Source organism: Misgurnus anguillicaudatus, chromosome 2 (assembly GCF_027580225.2).
Source record: "Misgurnus anguillicaudatus chromosome 2, ASM2758022v2, whole genome shotgun sequence".
In the NCBI taxonomy this organism is placed as follows: Eukaryota; Metazoa; Chordata; class Actinopteri; order Cypriniformes; family Cobitidae; genus Misgurnus; species Misgurnus anguillicaudatus.
The window spans coordinates 11147886-11171765 of NC_073338.2; the positions used below are offsets into that span (position 1 = coordinate 11147886).

Genomic DNA, 23880 nt, shown 5'->3' on the forward strand with positions numbered 1-23880 from the left:
TGAATGGACTGCATGCTTGTTTACAGTTTTAACTAAATTCCATTAACGTTAGCAGCGAATTTCATTTGATATCAGTGCATAACACTACTTGCTTTGGAGACATCGGTACGTGCTTTACGTATACCGTCCTGTATCACACAGGGACGCCAGAAGAAACTCGGCGGCTGATTCACTTTCGCTTACACTTGCACTCAGCATCTTGGAAGTTTGTGATCAACATTTGTCGCGTCTGGTGATGTTGCAGCCAGCAAACGACGATGTATGATGACGTAACCGTAACCAAGCGGTGTCTCATTTCATAGGGGTATGTTTTCACCCCTAGCGCTTAACACTTGGTTTTGAGGGACAAGGGCTAGGGGTAAGACGAAGTGGTAGGGGAAGGGGTAAGACAGAGAAATGGGATTGGCCCTAACTTTTTTCACTAGGAGCACGGTGGCCCCCAACTGAAAATTTTAGGGGCGCAACCAGAAAATTTAGGGGCACACAATGTAAATCAAACCAAATATTCACATTTCTACTAATTTCCACTGTATTTCAAATAAATACAATATAAAAGGTCAAATTTACTGGTCGCACATGTGCGACTGGATGTAAAATTCAGTGGCACACTCTCAAATTTTGATGGCAAAATGCCACCATTTGGTTGCAGTCTGGAGCCCTGTTATGGGATCAAGGGTAGTTAGTATTTACTCACCATCAAGTTGTTACAAACCTGCATACATTTCTGCTAACAACACAAAGGCAGACATTTGTAATCAAGCAGAAAGCAGAAGCACTATTGACTTCCATAGTAGGAAAAAAATAATACTATGGAAGTCAACATTGTTACAAACACTGCTCAAACTATACAGGCTTGTAAAACATGAGGGTGAGTAAATGATGACGTTTGATTTTTGGTTTATTCACACACTGCCAATGATTTTCCAGAATCTATTACACACATACCTAAAGACACATGCCGTATTAAAAGTCTTGCACTTGGTAGGTCTATTCCACAGCTGAAGTTTGCTAATTATCCGTAATTATTCATAATGCGCTGTTATGTCATGCTGGTGAATGATCTCAGCTTCAGCGTAGATAGTGATCAGTCAAGTTGGCCGACATTTCTCGTCGCTAACGTTATTCGCGTTTAAATCCCTGTGTCAAAGAGCGGAGCCATAACTTCTTGTTTTGATGACACTAAAGGGGGTCGCACACCAGACGCGCAGCTCAGCGCCTCGTCGCGTCTAGGACAACTCGGAGGTATCGTAAACCGGAAAGTGCACATTAAATAGCGTGAGCTTCATCAGATAGCGTCTACTTCAAAATGCAAGATGTTAGCAGCCAATGTTAATCGTTAATGATTTGGGACAAATATGATGTTATTAAATGTGAAACTATGTGAGTGGCGCGACAGGGATTTTATCAACTTCCTGAGTCGTAGCTGGGCGGCGCGGACGGGCGCCCCCTGTCGGCGCCGGTGTGCATATATACTCATAAAAAACAATGTGTTCGATATTTTTAGAACGGTGCGGCGCTGCACAGTGCTGAGCTGCGCATCCGGTGTGCGACTCCCTTAAGCATCCTCACTACGACACGCCCCTTACGACATAGTTTCTGCCTCTTGTTCACCCAGAATGCTTTCCGTGAATGTTACAGCAATGTAACTAGGTCCTCTTTAAGGGAGCGATTTACATTTACGGGATGTGTTTGTGTTTACACAAAAGCCTCTCTGACAATTTTACAGTAATTTCATCATCATATGTTTTCACAATCTAATTCTCTCCTGACTTTTCCTCTTACCTCTCACAGTTTATCATGGTTCCTGATCTTTGTTTCCCTCGTGACAGTTTCTCTAGCAACATTATCTGGTTTCTCCTGATCTCTGCTGCGCTCTCATTCTTTCCTGATCTCTCACAACTTTTATTCTCTCATGTCTGACTATCAGATAGCGGCAGGGCTCTCTGATCCGGAGTGACACGCGATTTATGACGTTTTATTAAAGCAAACGACACGACATGAGGGCACTCTGCTGTTGTCTTGTCGCGTCTCTCCCTGTAAATCACATCAGCGGAGTCAGCGTGAAGGTTAATCATTCCCGCTCTGCTCGTGTTTTATAACGTTGTTGACGGTAACTGTTATCCACACAACAGTCAAATCACTCTATACACACAACAAATGTCTTTAAATATGCGTGCTTTCATAAAAACAGTCAGCCTGACTGAAAGGGCCTCGTTTGCCAGATCGTCTATAAAACACCAACAGCTGAACCAACACACCCATAAATCCCATAAATAGACAATACTGTGAAAAAAAGATTATATAACTTTCATAATCGATATAAAATCGGTGTGTTGTGTTCAGGGTTAACGCTACAGCTAACGGCTAATCTCGCGCTCTTACCATCATCCAGAAAGAAAGACCAGCATCAACATGAACCTCTGCCACCGCTCCGGCTCCTCACATGCAATGTTCCCCTTAAGAATCAAACACGTTTCCGGTAAACTTATTATTTTTGCTGAAAGAATAAAAATATCTACGCCGAAACAACGAAGCAAAAATACTCCGTCAGCGAGTGCTCACGGAAACATAGTCCCTCCGGAAACAGAAGCAGACTCCGGCTGATTGCGCGTTCCCGGAAACAGCGCCTGCGATCAATAGTTCCCCCTGTGCACAGTACCAAAATCTATTAAAGGGATAGTTCACCCCAAAATTTAAATTGTGTCATCATTTTCTCATTCTTATGTTGTTTTAGACCTGTATGAATATTTTTTTCTGATGAACACAAAAAATATATTTTGATAAATAATTGTAAGCACACAGCTGCTGTAACCATTGACTTCCATAGTAGGAAAACAAATTTTATGGAAGTATTGTGATAAATGATGAAGAAGATATTTTAATAAATACCCATTGAATTCAATCATATTTGTTTTTCCTATGGAAGTCAGTAGTTACTGTGTGCTTATCATCATTTATCAAAATATATTTTTAGTGTTCACCAGAAAAAAATTCATATAGATTTAGAACGACACGGGGATGAGAAAATGATGACAGAATTTTTATTTTTGGGTGAACTATCTCTTTAAATGCTGCACAATCACTTTTGTATTTTAGAGACTTATCAAGTGAATGTTACAAAATGTTTACATGAGTTAAATATGAAATGGCAATGCAATGCAACAAACATTCTGTGCATTATGGAAGCAGTTTTTATTTACAATAAATAAATAACTAAATGAATAAACAAGACACAAGTAACATTGCAAAACAATATATCATTCTCAGTATTTTTAGATTAATTTGTCAATAACCAATTAATATGAACTGATTGCTCTTCTTTAAAGGTGCAGTGTGTAATTTTTAGAAGGATCTCTTGACAGAAATGCAAAATAATATACAAAACCATATTATAAGGGGTGTAAAAAGACCTTTTTATAATGAACCGTTATGTTTTTATTACCTTAGAATGAGATTTTTTTATCTACATACACCGAGGGTCCCTTACATGGAAGTCGCCATTTTGTGCCGCCATGTTTGTACAGAAGCCCTTAACGGACAAACTTTTTTTACTAAGTTGTCTCTGCGATGACATGTTTTTCTGGTGGCGGCTACCGTAGCTTCTCTATGTGTTTCAAAAATGAAGGGTGAGCAGTGGACTGAGCCGTTGGTTGCGCAACCTCACCACTAGATGTCGCTAAAACTTACACACTGCACCTTTAAGCTTTGAAAATGGGATCATATCCAAAATCTTCAAAAATCTTTTAAAAGACTGAATATCAAAAGTATTGTGGTTTTTATTACCTGCACATGCACCATAAAAGTGCTATGATATTTGCACCAGGTACAGAACATGAATATGGTTATCATTCTTTACTGTGGTATTAACCTGCTGTGTTACCATAATTGTCCCATGTTACTGCTACAAAATGTCTGTTTTTAGTACGTTATGTACACTTAATTTTTCTCAATGTTACCTCATTCTTATCACCATTTATTACTGTAAAAATCACCTAGGTTATGACACAACCACGCATATTTAATTTGCAATGCCTTTGATGTAGAATTTAATTAATGTTTATGTTTAATTTTCATGTGTGAAATACACTGACATGCAAAAGTCAGACAAGCATATGTGAGGTCATGTACATTAACGAAAACATCCGGTTTAATGTTAACATTCAGAGATTGTGTATGTTTATGTAAAAACTAAATCAAGAGAATAAAGATATGATCATTTGATAATTAATTGTTGCTTAATTATTAAAGGCACGTGAACTATTGTGACACGAGAGAGTACTACACTAATACAACTGTCACGCTTTTCCTGGTCTGCTTACAAAAAACAATTCGGTGGTTTATTGATATTTGCAATGTGTTGGAAACTCATAAACACACATAAACATTTCTAGAAATGAACAATAATGTATTAGGTTCCAATGAATAGATATATAACCATCATTAAAAGAAACAATATTGTGTTGTTTTAATATAAATTAAGTTTTGTGATTTATCTGAAGGTTTAAATAAATACTGCCCTTGAGGAATGTTAATAAACTGCCAAAAATACAACAATTCAGACGTTATTCAAAATAACATGACACATACAAAATGTGTTATACATAAAATTGTGTTGCTTCTGTGGCCAACTTCAAATAAAAATTTGCATTACATTGCAAAAAAACACAAAAATAAATAATAATTTCCTATATAAGCATATGAGGCCATTCAATAAAAAAAATCATGCTTGGCCATAAGTAATGTCAATTAACCCTTGATGGACATTAAAATTAACTGGCCGATCATGTTTTCATTACTACACACATCAACTAAACTGCTAAAACTCTACTAGAGCTTGTGTTCATGTTAAGATTCCTTACAAAATTGAAGACGGGGTATCTAAAACGCCCTATAGCTTCCATAGAACAAGCACTTATGGAGGACAGATAAATAACACTGAATTCTGATAACTATAAAGATATCATGAGATATAAAAGTGCTGCATTAACATTGATGAATGATTCAGAAATGCCATTGTCTGATGACCATGCTACAATATATTCTTGTCCTGAAGATGCTGACAACATAACATTTAAATACAATCAGATGTCATTATCGAAAACAAAGTTATGCATTCTGTACATGTTTGTGCTATTGGAGTTTTTGGTGCATTTCTGCCAGTTTCCCTTTTGTTATCAGACAGTATTGCAATGACGAAAAGGCATCGATTGCTATCTACCGTTGTCTGTGGAATGTGCATGGGATGCGTTTGATCTTATAGAAGTCCTTGTGCTGTAGTGACGTACTGTACATACAAAATAATTACAGAACAGCCGGTGCACAGACGTGGTCCAAACCGGCCATGTATCCATTGAACATACCCAAACAATGGGTTTCTCCTTCCTTATGTGTCCTTCAAAGCATGGGAGTGAAGCCCCTCCCATTGGGGTGTGGCTAAATAAACCACTCTTTCTTGCTCTCGTCAATGGTCTCTGTAAAGGCGGGGTCATTTACAATGATGGCTGCATCGGCGCAGTCTGCAGACTCCGCCCCTTTGGCCTCATTGGTGTGGTAGGAGCCTTTGTGACGGAACAAATGACGAACCAAAAACGCCAGTGTGCAGAGGATGGTAAAAATCACAACTGCGATGATGCCTGTAACACAATAGGTTTAGAAATTTAAAAGGCCACATTTTTATAAGATTAGGTGCGCCTAGAATGTGTCTGTGAAGTTTCAGCTCAAAATACCCAACAGGTAATTTATTATATCCAAAATGCCCTTATTTGGGCGGGAGCAAAAAGCACTGTTTTCATGTCTGTACCTTTAAATGCAAATGTACTCCTTACCAACAGACAGTGAGTACGTTTGGTTAAAAATAGATCTGATTCCTGTGAATCAGTGCTTCTCAATTATTTTCTGGCACGCCCCCCCTAGGAAGAGGTAAACATTTCGCGCCCCCCCAACTCGCCGCCGCGACTGTAAATAGTATAATTTGTCTATAAGTTATCTGCAAAACATTGTATCCTTATTAACATTGAGAAAACACAAAAAGAAAACACAAAAAAAGAAATATCGATCAACTTACAGCAAAGAATAACTTTATTAACATTGTTTTTTAGCCTGTAACAGAAAAGACTTAAAATGCATACATTTGCCTGAAATAAAAAATCAATCCTTATTTAAATTAAATAATTTTTTTGACCATTTGATTCTGAAAAATTAAATTAAATATAATAAATAAATAATAATAAAAAACACAAGCGGCTTATCAGCGTGATTGGGGTGCAATGTCTTTAAAAATCACTTCCTGAAAAAGTGTTTTCCCTGGGGTCTCGCGCGCCCCCCCTGGTGTCGCTTCGAGCCCCCCCTGGGGGTCCCGCCCCACTATTTGAGAAGCACTGCTGTGAATACAGTCTGAGACAATAGTATCTTTAGCTGTATTAGTGCTATGATGTGCTAACAAACACATTTATAAAAGCTTTTGGGTAAAATTAATCAATCAGTCAGTTGCCGTGGGCGGGGCTTTGATGTGTGACATCACATTAACAAGAGAATCAAAACAGCATGTCTAAGGAGACTACATTGGTTTAATGGGGATTAAAAAAGGGGAGGGTGGGTCATTTTAGGGTTGTTGTGTTCACACACTGCCAACACACATTTATTTCCAAACACCTTGTAAAAGTGGATTTTGCATAATAGGTGCCCTTAAAGGAATAGTCTACTCATTTTCAATATTAAAATATGTTATTACCTTAACTAAGAACTGTTGAATCATCCCTCTATCATCTGTGTGTGTGCACGTAAGCGCTGGAGCGCGCTGCGACGCTACGATAGCATTTAGCTTAGCCCCATTCATTCAATGATACCATTTAGAGATAAAGTTAGAAGTGACCAAACACATCAACGTTTTTCCTATTTAAGACGAGTAGTTATACGAGCAAGTTTGGTGGTACAAAATAAAACATAGCGCTTTTCTAAGCGGATTTAAAAGAGTAACTATATTTTATGGTGTAATAGCACCCCTGGGAGCACTTCGACCCGGCGCAGTAACACCCTCCCTCTCCCATTATGAGAGTGAGAAGGGGAGCGGACATTTAGGCGAGTCAAAGTACTCCCAAAAGTGCTATTACACCATAAAATATAGGTACTCTTTTAAATCCGATTAGAAAAGCGCTATGTTTTATTTTGTACCACCAAACTTGCTCGTATAACTACTCGTCTTAAATAGGAAAAACGTTGATGTGTTTGGTCACTTCTAACTTTATCTCTAAATGGTAGGCTGCCATTGAATGAATGGGTCTAAGCTAAATGCTATCGAAGCGTCGCAGAGCGCTCCAGCGCTTACGTGCACGCACACAGATGATAGAGGGATGTATCAACAATTCTTAGTTAAGGTAATAACATATTTTAATATTGAAAATGAGTAGACTTTTCCTTTAAAACATGGACAGCATATTGTACTTGATGCCCTTTTTAAAAAAAAAAAAAGTACAGCTTTGTGCCCAAAGACTCAAAGGTACATATTGGTACCAAATGTATATCTGTACCTACATAATGGTACATATTAGAACCTTTTTAAAGGTCTGGGGTACATATTTTGACATTTTTTTTCTAACAGTGCATGAATCAATCAATTAAACCTTTTTTTTTTAAATATATAATATAATTTAATGATACACAGAATATTTATGATGTTAAACATAGTGAAGTGCTTTGTTTGTTACCAGTAGAGGTGCAAAAGTTCCCCCAAAATGATTCCCCGCATGAAGAATCGATCAAAATGAATTATTTACAAAGAGCAAAATATTTTACCTCCAATAATTGCAGATTTCCTGTTGACTGCATCACGGTTTATTCGCTCTTCGTTGAATGGAAATTGGGCACCAGCTTGACAGAAAAAGACAAAGAATGATTAAACAAATATGCCAAAGAAACATTGTTCACTCACTCGAAAAACTGTAAACCTTTATAGTTATAAGATAAAGAAATGAAAAGTCATGAATCACAGAAGGTCAGCGGACCACTTATTGTTTAAATCTGGGCAGCAGATGAACTATGAATAAACTCAAGATGTTTTTCTCAGTGGGAATCTGTGAGCTGAGATTGGCATTGGATCAGATTTGAGATGAAGCGTCTGCTCTTTAATTTTGCCATCTCTTGCAAGCTCAACAACACAAATAACCACAGACACACATACAATGTTCTGTTCAGATTCATTTTTATATAAAAAATCTTTCAAACATTTTAAGTGTTCATAAAGCTCATAATAGCATTTGGTGGTAAAAGATTTGAATAACAGGAAAATGTATAGCTTGCCTTGAATGCAATAAGTCGCTCTTGATAAAACCGTCTGGCAAAGGCATAGATGTAAATGCAAGTACAGTTTTTCTGATTTATCATGTTTTACTGATAAGAAAAAAACCTGTGGGTGTGTTATGTCGAAGCATGGGCTCCCAATGAAAAATGGCATATAAATAAATGAAGAGTTTAGATGCAAAACATCTAGCATGTTTTTGTTGTAAATTATCATTTTTCATAGGCTCTTATGTTTAGGTTCAGTAATTTCACTTTAATGGCAATAAAAAGGTAATAAGTCAGAATTTGAAATGCCTTATATTAATCATTTCATTGGTATTTAACAAATTTGTTAAAGGGGCCATGGCATGAAAATCTGACTTTTTTCATGTTTAAGTGCTATGATTGGGTCCCCAGTGCTTGTATCAACCTAGAAAATGTGAAAAAGATCAACACAGTAACTTAGTTTTGGTAAACCATTCTCTACAAGCACATGAAAAAATAGGTTGTTAAAATTTGGTTATATGGAGCTCTTATTATAATACACTGAAAAAATGATTCATTGAATTTAATAAATTTTTTTAAGGTAAGTGGTTGCAATCAATTTATTTAAGCTACATTTAAACAAAAAAGATTAGTAATGTAAAATAAAATATAAAACTTCTGTTTAAATGTAGCTTAAATAAATTGATTGCAACCACTTACCTTAAAAAAATGGATTAAAATCAATGAATCGTTTTTTTTCACTGTAATACCGCCCCTTAATTTACACTATCCAACCACAGCACTGCCATTTAGTGCAGAGAAAAGCACAATTGAGTTTTAATTACAACAAACCACCATCATTATGATCAGTGTTTGAATTTCATCAGCTCATTTGCATTTTAAAGGACACACCCAAAATGGCACATTTTTGCTCACACCCACAAAGTGGCAATTTAACATGTTACAATAAATTATTTATAAGGTGTTTTGAGCTAAAACTTCACATATGTGCTCTGGGGACACCAAAGATTTATTTGACATCTTAAAAAAGTCTTGTGCCATGGCCCCTTTAAATGCCATTGAAAAGACCAAAAATAGTAGCCTGGCTCCGCCCTCCTACGTTTTTCCGCTTAATTTTCATTTTGCTTCAGTACTATGTCTGGGACTCCTCTGAAGAGTTTAGTTTTCTCCTGCAAAAATCTGCAGGACCAATCAGTGAACAGATGGGGGTGGCTAAGAACGATGTCGTTGAGGTCGTGCGTCAGTTTGAGTTGTAGTTCAGTAATGGCAGCGGAGAAAGACGTGAGAAAAGCTATTCGGTCTGTTGTTGCAAAACTGCAGAATATACAGAAGTTAAAGCCGGAGCAAGAACCAGGTTTGCTAAGTTTTGTTTGTCTGATTATTCTTATTTGTTGTTTCCGGCCGGTTTCGGTGCATGATATACGCCACGACCACACGTTAGCGATCGCCTATGGCAGATCCTGAGTGATTCTGGGCAGATCCAATAGTTTTAAACTTTTAACAGAGGACCCTCCTTAATGGAAGTAACGCTTTGCAATGGAGTGTGGCCAGACTCTCTGTACAAATGAAATGAATGTACCAGAGTCTGGTTGGACCAGGCTACAAAAATAGGGCATTTCAATTTGTCTTTCGCTGCAAAACCCTCAAAGTGCATGCAAGCTTTTTTGGCAAAAACCAAGTGTTAGGCGATATGCCCATTGTGAGATCGTCCTATTGGCAGCCTGTGAGGTCGCTGATGCATGATAGTATCAGGGGGCGGGAAAAGAGTTTACTAATGTATTTATTTGTTCATTATTTGTTCGCATTACAAGCTCGCTCTCTCGCAAAAAAGCCATGTCATGTGAGGAAAAGCATGCAATGCGCATGTTAATGTGAAACTATGATGATAACAATAATAATTGAAAAACTATAATGATCAAATATGCCAAACTATCGTCATTAAGGCCTGCTATCGCCATATGTCCAACTGATAGTATCGTCTATTGGCACAGCCCTCGTTTGGACAGCTGATAGACGTCTTTTAATCTCAAAATGACTTGCTGGGATCTAGCTTTAACGTGTTTTGAACCAGCTGTTGGTTAGTTTCTGTTTTAGTCAAGCCATGGGCAAGTTAAATCTTGTACAGTTTGTATATAGACGGTTTCATCGGACGCACGTGCGGTGGTGCGTTACGTGTCTGGTCCGAGTTTTACTTCCGGTTTTCAGTTTTTTAATGCTCTGACTTGGCCAAATACCTCATCGAAAATAACAAATGGTAATCCTTGGTAATCTATGTGTTTATTTTGCTTGTTATATAAATAAGCTACTTTTAAAGGATTTTGTTGTTATTTATTCTTAGCGGAGTTTACCGGAAGTTCCGTGTTGACCACGAAAGCCGCTTATTTATGTTGTTACTGCTGAAACCATCTATAGGATCACAATAAACTGCACAATCGCAGACAGGAATTTGTGTTACGCATGAACTCAATGCTTAACACACGTCCTTACACATCTTAAAGGATTAGTCAATTTTCTTAAAAGAAAAATCCAGATAATTTACTCACCACCATGTCATCCAAAATGTTGATGTCTTTCTTTGTTCAGTCCAGAAGAAATTATGTTTTTTGAGGAAAACATTGCAGGATTTTTCTCATTTTAATGGACTTTAATAGAGCCCAACATTTAATACTTAACTCAACACGTAAATTTTTTTTTCAACAGAGTTTCAAAGGACTCTAAACAATCCCAAACGGGGCATAAGGGTCTTATCTAGCGAAAAGAGTGTCATTTCTGACAAGAAAAATAAAAAATATGCACTTCCAAACCACAACTGTTCGTCTAGGTCCGGTCCAGCGCGACCTAACGTAAATGCGTAGTGACGTAGGGAGGTCACGTGTTACATATATAAAACGCACATTTGCGGACCATTGTAAATAATAAACTGACACAAAGACATTAATTAATATCAGTTGACATACAACAACGTCGGAACGGTCCTCTGTCAACACACTTGTAAACACTGGGGCGGAGTTTCGCGTTCGTCCTCTGTGACCTCTTGACGTCATGACGTATTGCGTCGGGTCACACAAGCGCATCACGACCGGATCTAGACGAGAAGTTGTGGCTCAAAAGTGCACATTTGCCATTTTTATTGTCAAAAATGACAATCGTTTTGCCAGACAAGACCCTTATGCCTCGTTTGGGATTGTTTAGAGTCCTTTGAAACTCCGTTGAAAAAAACTGTTAAGTGTTGAGTTAAGTATTAATTGTTGGGCTCTATTAAAGTCCATTAAAATTAGAAAAATCCTGCAATGTTTTCCTTTTAAGAAAATGGACTAATCCTTTAACTTATTTCAATCAGGAAAACATTTTCCGTAAAAACAAGTGTATTTGTTTGAGAAGGGCCTAATGAATACCCATCATTAGCATCTTTCTTTACCCGAATCTGGGTGCCAGGGGTCAAAGGCGGCAGACATGGGTGGAACTGTGAGTGGAGACGCTCCGCAGTTTGACTCTACCAGGACTCCCTGTACAGAGGCGGTGGAGGGGACGTTTGTCCTCAGGGCGGCCTTCAGCGGGGCCACACGATTAAACTGCACTCTGGAGAGGCAGCCCACGAAACCTGGGGTGTTATAGCGCTCAATCAACACTGGATCAATCTGACCCGTTTCTGAAACACAAATAACAACAGCAGAAATTATGGAACAATGTTTGTTTGAACAAAATCAATTGAGTGATTTCTGTTTAAACTTTAAACGTTGTATTGTACTCAATATTATATGTAAACAAATTTTTTAAATGAATAAATATGGCTATGATTTTGTATTAGAGGACATTGTAAATCGTAACCCTGACACATGAGTCCTTGTTTCTACATGAAATATTCCTACATAATGTAAATATAAAATATATATTATGAGACTTTTACCTGGATTTTACAGATAGGGATACATACAGTTATATGTATAAATGATAAAAAACTATATTGCAAATAAATACATAAAGTGTTACTGATTTTTCAACACAAAATGGTACTGTCATTCATACGTCTCACCTATACAGTCCAAACATCATTGAAGAAAACAAAAAAAATCACGACACACAAAATCTCTTCATCTCAATATAGATCATAAAACTGAATCTTGTGATTAATAAATTACTGCATAGTAGTTACCAAAAGAGATGGCTCTTATATGGTGTAGATCAAACATTTGTGCTGTATCTTATCAATGTTATAAAGAAAAAGACACTTAAATAAAAGATCTGTATCTTTTAAGATTACAGAAAAGCAAGACAAATAAATGAATCTAAATAAATTCAAATGTTACCTGGCTGCCGGTGCGCTTATTTATTTGCTCTGTTTTTTGTCTTTCAGCGATTGTGCAAGTCTAAGATCAGCCCCAGTTTTTTTATCTGTCTTTTCTGTCTGTCTTTTCTTGTCACCTTGTCTGTTAGGTTTACAGCAAATCGCTTCTGAACAACACTATCAGTTTTGTCTGTCTCACTGTAGACATAAACCCATTGCACTCTCCGTGACTAGTACAGCTCAGGGCGTTTCTGTTTGTGGCTTCAGGAAAAACCTGGAGACTGGATTTAGATCAGGATTGCATTTTAAAGGCTGATGTCAGGATTAACACAGCTGATGCATTAAATAGTGCGATGAAAGGAAAAGCAGGACTGGAATTTATAATCATGGTCTCTATGAATTATGAAATCAAATATAAATTGGTATCACTGAGAGTTCAGACATGTTGTTTGGGATTATAATACAATAAAATAACAAAGTTCATTTTAAACTAAGCAAGTTCAAAATTAATACACCTTGTAAAAGTGTATTTTGCATAATATGGGTGCTTTAAGAACACATATGGCACTTTTCCATTGCATAGTACCTCATGTGTTGGGTCGAGTCAGCTCACGTTCGGGGGCTTTCCCACTGGTTACAGTACGTAGCAGGGATTCCCTCAGCATATTTCAGTTAAGGCGGCCCACCTAAGCTACCGCCTTAACTAGGTCATCCAAAACTAAAATAAAAAAATCAGTGCACAAAAGGCCGTCAAGTGCATCTCGGAGAATAGCGCGTACCCGTATCACACCGCGAGCAGGGACGCGCGCCACACGGCCGAAATTAAAAAAAGACGTGGTCCGGACCATCACTGTCTGGAGGATAACTAGCCAGTAGGCTTTATTCCCAGCTGCACTACTTCCTGAACTTCGGCCGGCTCCTTGTTTCCTGTCTGCCATTGTTGGACAGGCTGATTAATCCAGGTGTGTCTGATTATTGTTGTTGTGACTACTGAGGTCGGGCACACCTGGATTAATCAGTTTGTTTGTGACTACTGAGGTCATATGCTTTGTTGTAAGTTCCCAAACCTTTAGCGGTGAAAAACATGCACAGGCTGAGAATCAGGAACACCATAACAGTGCTTTCCAGGCTTCCAGTTTGTGGCGGAACATCCGCGACGCGCACGTCCGCGTGTACTGTATGCACTGCATTTTTGCAACTCAAATGAGGCTTAGTGGAGCGCGTCTTGTGAGACAGAGGTAGTGATAAACGCAATGTGCTTCCACTTGTATGATGTCACACCAGTAGGCGGCGCATATATAACCACACGCCTATAATCCCTCCCACTCTGACCGTGGGTTCACACCAGCCGCATTTGAGGCATCAAATTCGCGTCTAGTTTGCGGCTTGAACATTTGAGTGTACCTGCTTCATTCGCGCGTGAAAGCCACGCGTGAAATTCTAGTCATCGAGACATTCGCGCGAAAATTCGCGTCATGAGAGGGGCTTCTGCGACTCCGCTCGCTTCCTGTAATCACGTCACTACTAGAGCAAGCTCCAAAGTTCAAATTTTTCAACTAAACGCCTCATTCACGCCGCGAGACCTCCAGACGCGCATCAACGCGTCTTTACATTGACTCGCGCTTGACGCCTCTACCGCGGCTGGTGTGAACGCAGCATGAAGTGCTACTAAACTCGATGGAAAAGCTAACCAAGCCAAAGTGAGCTGACACGACCTGACCCGTGGGATCCTATGCAATGGAAAAGCACCATTAGATCGCAAAATACATATAGCTCCATGTAACCTAACTGACCAATAGCAAGACATATAAATTACACAATTTTCAGGACAAAAAAACTAAATAATAAAAAATATATAATAATTATTTCTAATGGCAACTAGCTTTTTGAAATTGTTTGCAACAATGCACATGAACATTGCAAAATTCTATGTAAATAAATAAATGCTCACCAAAAACCTTTCCTAAGAAAATGGTCTTCACGAGGTTAAACTCTGTGTCCGATGCTTCAGGTAGAAAGTAGCTTACTGTAGGATAGTGGTCCAACTGCAACACACATTCAGATAAACACATTTATTTACACAACAGCACAAATATAACTGGACGAGAGGTCGGATTTAAAACCAGAATAGAACTGGGAAGATTTGTTTTTAATACACCAGCTATCAGATTTACCTGCAGCTGGATGAGTCTGTCGTGTCGTGTGATATTAACGTTATGGGGTTGTCCGTTCGCCATGTTAGGATTATTTAGGTTGATCGTGTACGGCTCCCTCAATCCACCCAGATTATAGCGAATCTGTAGAGAACCTAAGAAAAGATATAAAAAACATTTTCCTTTTGTTGATTTTTGCATTTGCAGCATATTTAGCAACAGCCCTAAATCGATCTTTAAAGGTCACCTATTATGCATATTTTTTCAAGATGTAATATAAGTCTCAGGTGTGCCTAGAATGTGTCTGTGAAGTTTCAGCTCAAAATACCCCACAGATCATTTATTATAGTAGGTCCAAAATGTCCCGATATGGGTGGGAGCAAAAATGCGCTGTTTTCGTGCATGTACCTTTAAGTGCAAATTTACTCACCTTGTGACAGTGAGCCTTTTCGGTTTTAGAAAAGCTTTTGGGTAAAATTAACCAGTCAGTCAGTGGCAGTGTGTGGGGCTTTATCAGTGTGATGTCACATTAACAAAAGAATAAAAACAACATGTCTAATGACACTGCTTTGTTTTAATGGGAATTAAAAGGAGTGGGTGGATTTCTTGTTGTGTTCAAACAAGGCCAACACGCATTTATATCTAACTGTGGATTTTGCATAATATGTGCCCTTTAAAATGTCCAGCGATGTGTTGGCGCGTCTCACCGTTATGCCGCAGAACCACGGCCATGTAATCCTGGGTCTTGGAGCTGATGTAGATGAGGACAGAGGGGGTCTGTGATGTACTGAAACTAAAACTGAGCTCTTCACGGGTCAGATTACCCACAGCGCTCAGAACTCCAGAGCCTCCTTTTACATCTTTAACCGCAGGAAGAGAGCTGCTGTCTGACATGAGGTCGTACCGCACCAGGGTCCCGCTCTCAAAGTAACCCCCAACATCTAAGACAGAGAAGATAATGATAAAGTCGGTTCATTTATCGCAGATGATTTCTTTTAGTAAGACTATATACGGTAAATATAGTGGACATAAGTTTACATACACCCTAACCAAATCTGAAAAAAAATAATTATTTTAATCAATGTCATTTACTTATTTATTTTGCTTGCTTTAAAAAGTAATCTACTCTAGAAGTACTCTTATTAGTTCTCTGCGAAGTCTACTGGAAGTTAAGCTCGAGCCACAAAAGCCATTTGTTTAAGTTGTTGCCACTAAAAACGTCTATAACACTATTGATGTTGCACATTTCTTGACAACAGTACCATTACTGCAGAATTGTCCATCGAAAGCAGTCAGACTGCAGTCGCAGGAGTAGCCGTTATATTTCTCCAGACATTTTCCTCCATTTCGGCAGTGCATCCCATAACTGGTGCAATGACCCGAGCAGCCTGGCTTCACCCCTGGAGTGACCTTTGCCCTCTCCTCAAGGTCAAGCGTGATCCCGTTGATCCTCAGAGAACGAATGCAGCCCAGGACACCTCTCTGCCCTCCTGATGCCCCTGCACAACAAACCAGACATACTTCTTTGCCATAACTGAACAACAGAAGATCCTTAAGTTTTACAAAATTCGGCAGCGGAAACCGAAAACCTTACCTACGAACAGTTGACTGAAGAGCTGCAGGCGGGTGTGGCCCTGAGGCGGGGCCGGCCGCGTCTCCCTGTATGTCTTATCCAATCGCAAAACAGCCTCCTTAACATTTCGCTCCGCCTCTACCCTGTGCCACTGGTCATCATTGAGGGCTGCGTACGAGCGGACGGTCAACTCCACCGGTCCGTTACCCACATCAAAGGAGAACGACACCATCGTAGCGGCTGTATGGAGATAAATGTGGGTCACTGGCAAAAAACTCGACGGTCTTATTCTAATGCTGGGTTCACACCAGACACGTTTGAGGCTTTGAATTTGCGTCTACTGCGAATAGTTGGACGCTTGAACATTTTGAGTGTACTCTGTTCATTCGCGCGTGAAATTCTAATCATCAAGACATTCATGCCGAAATTTGCATCATGGGAGGGGCTTCTGCGACACCACTTGCTTCCTGTAATCACGTCACTACTAGAGCAAGCTCCTGATTGGTTAACGCGGCACGTTTTTCCGCCAAAGTTCAAATTTTTCAAGTCGCTTGTTTCCCGCGGCAACGCTCAATTCGCGTGAATTAGAGGCGCGAATGAGGCGGAATCGCGTGTACCGCGGTGTGAATGAGGCGTTTAGTGCGGCGAGGTAGACACGTTTCCGCCTCATTCGTGCGTCTAGTTCGCGCTTTGGCAGAAAAACGAGCCGCGTTAACGCCTCTTCACATTGACTTAACATTGAAATCACTCACGCTTGACGCCTCTACCGCGGCTGGTGTGAATGCAGCATAAGGGGCCCTATTTTAACGATCTGAAACGCAAGTGCGAAGCGCAAGTGACTTTGTGGGCGGATCTTGGGCGCTTTTGCTATTTTCCTGGCGGGAGAAATAAGTCTTGCGCCAGGCGCAAATCAATAAGGGGTTGGTCTGAAGTAGGTTCATTATTCATAAGTGTGGTTTGGGCATAACGTCAAATAAACCAACCAGAACGCTATCCAACATTCCCTTTAAACGCAAGGGCGCAAGTTCCATGGCGGGTTGCTATTATTATGATGGATTTACCAGGCGCACTTCACTAGCAGTTCACAGCCGAGGAGACCCACGTTCTTGTAAGAGCAGTCAAAGACAGAGAAGTTGTTTTGTATGGGGATGGGACTTGGGAGAAACCCGCACAAATCAGCGTCGGTTAAACAGACGTGAGAGGAAATGGCCACAATTGTCTCATCAGCTGGCATCCGCTACAATGATGTCAGGAGATGGGGGAATCCCAAGCTTGCCAGCATAAATCGGGCACGCCGTGTAACGGGAGGTGGATCTGCCTCTACACATGACCTGACGCCAGCAGAGGACATCGCTGCGTCCACCCTCATCGCTGAAAGGGTTTGGGGGCTTTGAAATCAGACCCAAGAAATGCAAGCAAGGTCCATCCCCAAAGTACACTTACAAATCAAGTTCATATACATTAAGGTTTCTTATGAAAACATTTTAATTATTATTTACATAAAATAAACGTAATACAGCCACACAACAAACTTATGAAAATATTTTAATCGTTATTTGCATGATAATTTTTTAAACGCAGCCACACAATAAAAAAAACTATCACCACAATGCTCACTACTATGATTCCCCTTATCTCATGTGTTAATATTTTTTATTGTAACAATTTATGATTTGCAAAAATAACTGTTGCATCTGTGTAGATGTGCGCGCGTTGTACATTATGGTCAAGCATGCGCCCTTAAAATAGCATAATGAACCACGCGCAACGCGTCACTGACTATAGACTATTTTTTTTCCGGTCAGTGGCGCAATTGTTTTTTTAAACTGCAAAATAGCATCAGGGATGGTTTGCGCCGGAACACGCCTCCTTTTTGGGCTGACCCGCCCAGGGAGCGCAAGTTCATTCCCTAGTTTGCCGACGTGCGTCTGTGGAGGGAAAAACCCGCTGTGCGCCGGTGCAAAATACGAATGATACATCCGTCACTGACAAAGTCAATTGCGCTGGGTGGGTGCAAGATAGGGCCCTATGTCTCTGCTGCGATCCTCACTCAACAATAGACTGTAAAACATAAAGACATCTCACATTTCAATTCTACACGGATGAAGTCCGGACTCCCCAGATTTTCCAGAAAGACACCATGCGAAGAGGACGTCTTAAAGTAGAAGGAGATGTCAATGCTGGTCTCGCCTTGGATGGAGGTAAAATGCAGATAGGATGCAGGTGTATTGAAGGACGCTGCATTCCAGTAGTTACCTATGAAAGAAACAAACTAACAGATTAAGAGATGTTTCTGTATAACTAATGAAAAACTACAAAAAACCCAAGGGACAGATTAAGACTGGGGATAGGGTTTGGCCCAAAGTATGATTGAGACTCTGTAAAGTTGTACTATAAAGCTGAAATATTGTGGAGTCTGACTTCACTCACGATCTCCTTTACAACGAAGTGGCCCAACAGTGAGTTTGGCATCTGATCCCGAACGGTGTGTATCCCCGAAAACCACCTGACTGACAGGCAAATGGTCCTTGTACATTAACAGACCGGCATCCTCCTTCCTAGAGAAACATATTTGGAGAATTATGACCATAAGGAGGCAACATATCATAGTGGAGTGAGCAAACACCTACAGACAAATCTCACCATTGTCTCAGATCAGCATCGCAGTTACAGTAGTATCTGGGGTCTGTACAGTTGCGCTCGATGCCACAAGCACATTTCTGCACACCCGGTCCCGAGCCACCCCAATAAAAATGCTTTTCATTTCCCCGGCCGACCCACCACGACGATGAAGACTCATCTTGAGGAAGAATAGAGGTGTACATTTTAAAAATTTGATTATTAATTCAGCCAAATGTAGCCTATCGATACAAACGTCTCTGGCCGGTTTCGCACTACATTTTTACCTGGTGAGTTGAGCAGTCGTGATTTGTAGCACATGTAGGCCACGTATTGCTCACAGATCTCAGAGCTGCTGGTGACTGCGTTCATCTGCGCCACAAAAACACAGTTCACTGCATACAGCGCGTCATACAGGTGTAATATTTTCAATACTTTATGTTACATGTATATAAATGTCACCTGTTCATCAGACATGCTGTAATTTAGGGTAAGTACAGTCTTCTCTTCAGGACCAGAAGCTGCAGTCACATGACTCTGAGGTGATAAATCATTCACGACTGTTGTCCATACTTTGTCTTCTGAAATATACACACAAAATACAGATGATGATTAACAGGCCCAGATTAACACAGTGTAGTGCCCCAGGGTGACCACATTTGAATACCCCCCCCCAAAAAATATATATATTTTAAAACCTTGTCATTTAACGGCTCCAGACTAACTTTTTTGTTATTGTATTGTATATAAGGAGCACTGTACCCCCTGACTGAAAATTTTAGGAGCGCCAGCAGAAAATTTAGGGCACACCTTGAATCAGCCTGCAATGCAATTATTCAAATTTTTCCAAAATAACTGCATTACTGAAAAACACTAAATAGACTTAACTCTATGCAGTTGCTGCACATGTCATTATGCACAATTGATGAAACTTTCAGAATAGGAAGTTATAAACCAAAGAATTAGATTGGTAGATCGACTGAACGCATGGTGACATTTAAAGACGGAGTCCACGATGTTTGAAAAACGCTTTGGAAAAGGAGACGGGCCGACTACCAAAACACACTTTTAGCCAATCAGCAGTAAGGAGCGTGTCTACTAACCGACATCCTTGCCGGGTTGCATATGTGTGGGGCGGGTCTATCAACAGAAGGTCCAGATTCTATTGGGGTAGGGGCGTGTTTGTTTAGGTGATTTCAAATATCAACATTGGCTTTCAAACATCGTGGACTCCGCCTTTAACTTTTGACGCGTCATGCAATTGAGCGGTTAAAAACCCGATTGCGCATTCCGTATTTTTGTCACAGGTGCCCGCACATGTGCGAGTACTTGTAAAAAAACATTTTGGTTGCAGTCTGGAGCCCTTGGTGGTGCCCCCCTATTGCCTGGTGCCCCAGGGCACTTGCCCAGTCCTGTCTATGGATAATCCGGCCCTGATGATTACATTCACATTTGTGACCCTGACCATTTTTTTTTCATTTAAATTTATACATCATCTTAATAAATACGCTTTCCATGGTTTGTTAGGATAGGACAATACAAGTATTTGAAAATCTGGAATCTAAGGGTGCAAAAAATTTAAATATTGAGAAAATCGCCTTTAAAGTTGCCCAAATATAGTCCTAATTATAATAGATACATTTTAGATATATTTGGGGTAGAAAATGTACAAAATATCTTAATGGAACATGATATTTACTTAATATACTAATGATTTTTGGCACAAAAAATACAATGGGTCTCAGTCACTAAGCATGCGTACGCACAAATTGTGTGTGACATGTGCGTATGGATGTTTATACGAACAAATCGTGATCAAAATGTCTTCTAAATGTACGAAAAAATTAAGAACAACGAATATAACACTTATGCAATAATCACGTACGCTATAATAAACTAATAAGCTATAATTGTAATGTATATAATTATGTTGATGTATAACATTTACTTTACAATTATTATATTTTATATTATAATATTTTCTATATTATTATATACATTATCTATATTATTATTATATACAGAGAAAATATTTATAGGTGTAAAAAATAATGTATAATAACATTATTATAACCTACTTATTTTTCTATACATGTACAGAAGATGCTCGTATAATGACAAATCTTCATGCTTTCCTTCCACACTTATGGAGTGTTTTCCCGGACAGGGATTATCTTAAACCAGGACTAGACCTTAGTTTAGTTAGGAAAAATAACTAGTTTGAACAAACATGCCTTACTAAAAACCTTACTGGTGTGCATTTTGAGGCAAAACAAAGTGCACTGATGTATTTTAAGATATGTCAGTGCAAGTTGTTTTCAGTTTGGACACCTCTTACATTTATTTTAGTCTAGGACTAGTTTAATCCCTGTCTGGGAAACCACCTCTTTATGAAAGCGTCTGCTTAATGCCTAATGTAAACCTTATGTAAATGTAATGAGAAGTCTAAACATCAATCGCTTGATCTCCTGTTTGTTTTATTTTTTGTATTTACTCCTGCCTCTGTCATATTAATCAAATTATGTAAGGGATAATGTAGAGGCAGCCGGTAGTTATTGGGAAATAAGCCCCGACAGTGTGATCAGGACCCAACGCGAAGCGGAGGGTCTTGTATCACACTGAAGGGGCTTATTTCCCAATAACTACCGGCTGACTCTGCATTATCCCGCTTATTACACGGCTACTTGCCACATAAGAAAAAAAACTGGACATGAATATGAATTTGAAACATTTTATTGGCATATTTGTTTTAAATTAACATTTTTATTCTTCCGCGAAACTTTGCACAGATGCATATAATGATCGTAATACCTTATTAAGATCCACTGCTTCATACTTGTCTCCATCTTTTCTCTTTTAGCCAGTCTTTGAGAAGTTTTAATGCCCATTCTGTATTTTTGTGTGTGTTGGCTTCGTAGCTGTCATGCTCTATTTTGTCAAGTTCAGTCTCAGTAAGCTGTCTGTGTCTTGTCGTGGTTGTCGAGTGTTTGTCACAAGATGGCGCCAAACAGACAGTAATCTTTATTGATCTTTATTGGCTCGGAGCGATTTTACTTGTGCAAGTAGTCCGGCTATGCGTTATTATTTTGGAGCGGTTATTATTTGAAAAGAACGAACCTGCAAATGTCTCAACTGACCAATCAGAATCAAGCATTCCAGAGCGCCGTGTAATAAGTATTAATAAATGTCTTGCATCCAATACTTTAATGTTACTCTGGCGACAGCAAAACCTCCCAAATCAAAAATGCAAAGCGAAAGAGAATATTATCGGTAATAAATCTGATCATGGATTTTTTCTACTGTAGCTCTTTAGCTTTGGTGACAAAATGCTCTAAAATTTTCTTGGACCAGCGCTGCGGAAAGCCCTTATATGGAGCTAGATTGGGCGTGTTTTATGCAAATTGCCAACCTTGTGCCAACCTAACGTAAGAACAAGCATAAGAACATATTCATTTGCGTTTGCACATGTTGTGAATTAGGCAGAAAGTTTTCGTGAGAAGTTCAAGTGTGCGAATAAATACAAAAAAAAGTACGCAAATATTAGTGAATGAGACCCAATGTATTGCTGGCTATTGCTACAAATATACCCATGCGAATCATGACTAGTTTTGTGGTCTATTCAGTGTCACATTTACATTACATTTAGGGCTCAGCTGATATTTTTATCCAAAGTGACTGATTCGTCTTGGAGAAGTAAAAAAAGTATTACAAGAAAAGTTATTAATACTTTAACAAGTTACTTCTGAAAAGGCATGTTACATCTCTTTATTTGAAAGAATTGATAATGTAACAGTGCTTTTTGTCACATTGTACCTTACGTTTTGTTGCACACATTGCAAACTGTGTACAAGACCTGTGTAATGTGATTACAACACAAGAAATTTAGAGGTCTGCAAGTGCATTTTTTATTTAAATACACGTGTGACTTGAGGAAAAACTTGAGTATTCAATTTACTACTTACTACTATTACTATCCAGAGAGAGAGTTTGGATCATATTATTTTGAATTACTTAAAATAAGAAGTTTTACTTCTAAGTTATTTGTCAAATTGTCATTAAACTGTAGTCTTACTAGTTAGATACACAAATCGCAGTCATGCCACCACTGTGTTGCATTCATATCAGTATAAAGACTTCATGTCTTTGTTGGTTCTGACCTGTCATATCACAGGTGACTTTGAAGGGTTCGAGGGGTCCACTGCCATCTGGATCGATCCAGTACGTGTCTGAGGTTCGGCCCATATGTTTGTACTCCTCACAAGACTGTTCATACACAGCTGCAGAAACACACAGTCTCAGCACCAATACAGCAGTAAAACCTACAATCCTTTATTTCTACGTTAATAGATTCAGCAAATATCTGGTTTATATTAAGAGCCATTATAGCTGTGTATAGGTTTGTGAGTCGGCCAAATGGTTCAGTGAAGAATTAAATGTTCTTGATGTCTCTTTAGAGATTCATTTACGTCAGTATAAATCATCCGTGGATTATATAAAGCTCCAGACTGCTGTCTTGCAACTTTAAATGGTTCGGCTACTACAGTATATAACAATAAGCAGTAAAAAAAACTGCTTTGTGTCCGAGATACTTCATTTTTAAAACTGTACTTCTTTAAAATAATCTAACCTTTAGTGATGCACGTCTACACACACCTAATCTACAGAAAAACATCATCATCATCAGGACAATGTGGGATATACAGTATAGCTTACAGTTGTGGCAGGTGGCACCAGAGTATCCAGTCCCATCACAAGCACATTTAAAAGCATTTCCAGTCTGAAAGCATCGGCCTCCGTGTTCACAGTGGTTTGGCTCACACCTGGTGAAACACATTAGGTTTAGATGAACGTCTTACAGATTCATGGTAAATAAAGTAAGATAATAACTGTGGCTGACAGGATCAATCTCACAAATATTTTCAGCCTATTATTTACCACACAAACAAACAAAAATGATACATTTACTTTAA

General features: G+C 39.1%; 2 protein-coding genes across 2 annotated transcripts in view; both read right to left on the reverse strand.

The window, feature by feature from the left end:
- cul1a (cullin 1a) overlaps window positions 1–2608 on the reverse strand; it is a 28981-nt gene extending 26373 nt beyond the window's left edge. The window contains exon 1 of the mRNA XM_055201347.2: window positions 2383–2608. The gene's annotated coding sequence lies outside the window, so the exon portion shown is untranslated. The remainder of the gene's footprint in view (window positions 1–2382) is intronic.
- Window positions 2609–3178: 570 nt separating this feature from the next.
- Window positions 3179–23880, reverse strand: part of cntnap2b (contactin associated protein 2b) — a 51007-nt gene continuing 30305 nt past the window's right edge. The window contains exons 11-25 of the mRNA XM_055201343.2: window positions 23624–23730; window positions 23068–23187; window positions 19373–19491; window positions 19198–19282; window positions 18935–19091; window positions 18722–18849; window positions 18377–18547; window positions 16313–16531; window positions 15981–16217; window positions 15426–15659; window positions 14740–14873; window positions 14517–14610; window positions 11699–11929; window positions 7792–7866; window positions 3179–5633 (exon numbers count right to left, since the gene is read on the reverse strand). Coding sequence (XP_055057318.2) covers window positions 5434–5633; window positions 7792–7866; window positions 11699–11929; window positions 14517–14610; window positions 14740–14873; window positions 15426–15659; window positions 15981–16217; window positions 16313–16531; window positions 18377–18547; window positions 18722–18849; window positions 18935–19091; window positions 19198–19282; window positions 19373–19491; window positions 23068–23187; window positions 23624–23730 — 2311 coding nt within the window. The 3' untranslated portion in view covers window positions 3179–5433. The remainder of the gene's footprint in view (window positions 5634–7791; window positions 7867–11698; window positions 11930–14516; window positions 14611–14739; window positions 14874–15425; window positions 15660–15980; window positions 16218–16312; window positions 16532–18376; window positions 18548–18721; window positions 18850–18934; window positions 19092–19197; window positions 19283–19372; window positions 19492–23067; window positions 23188–23623; window positions 23731–23880) is intronic.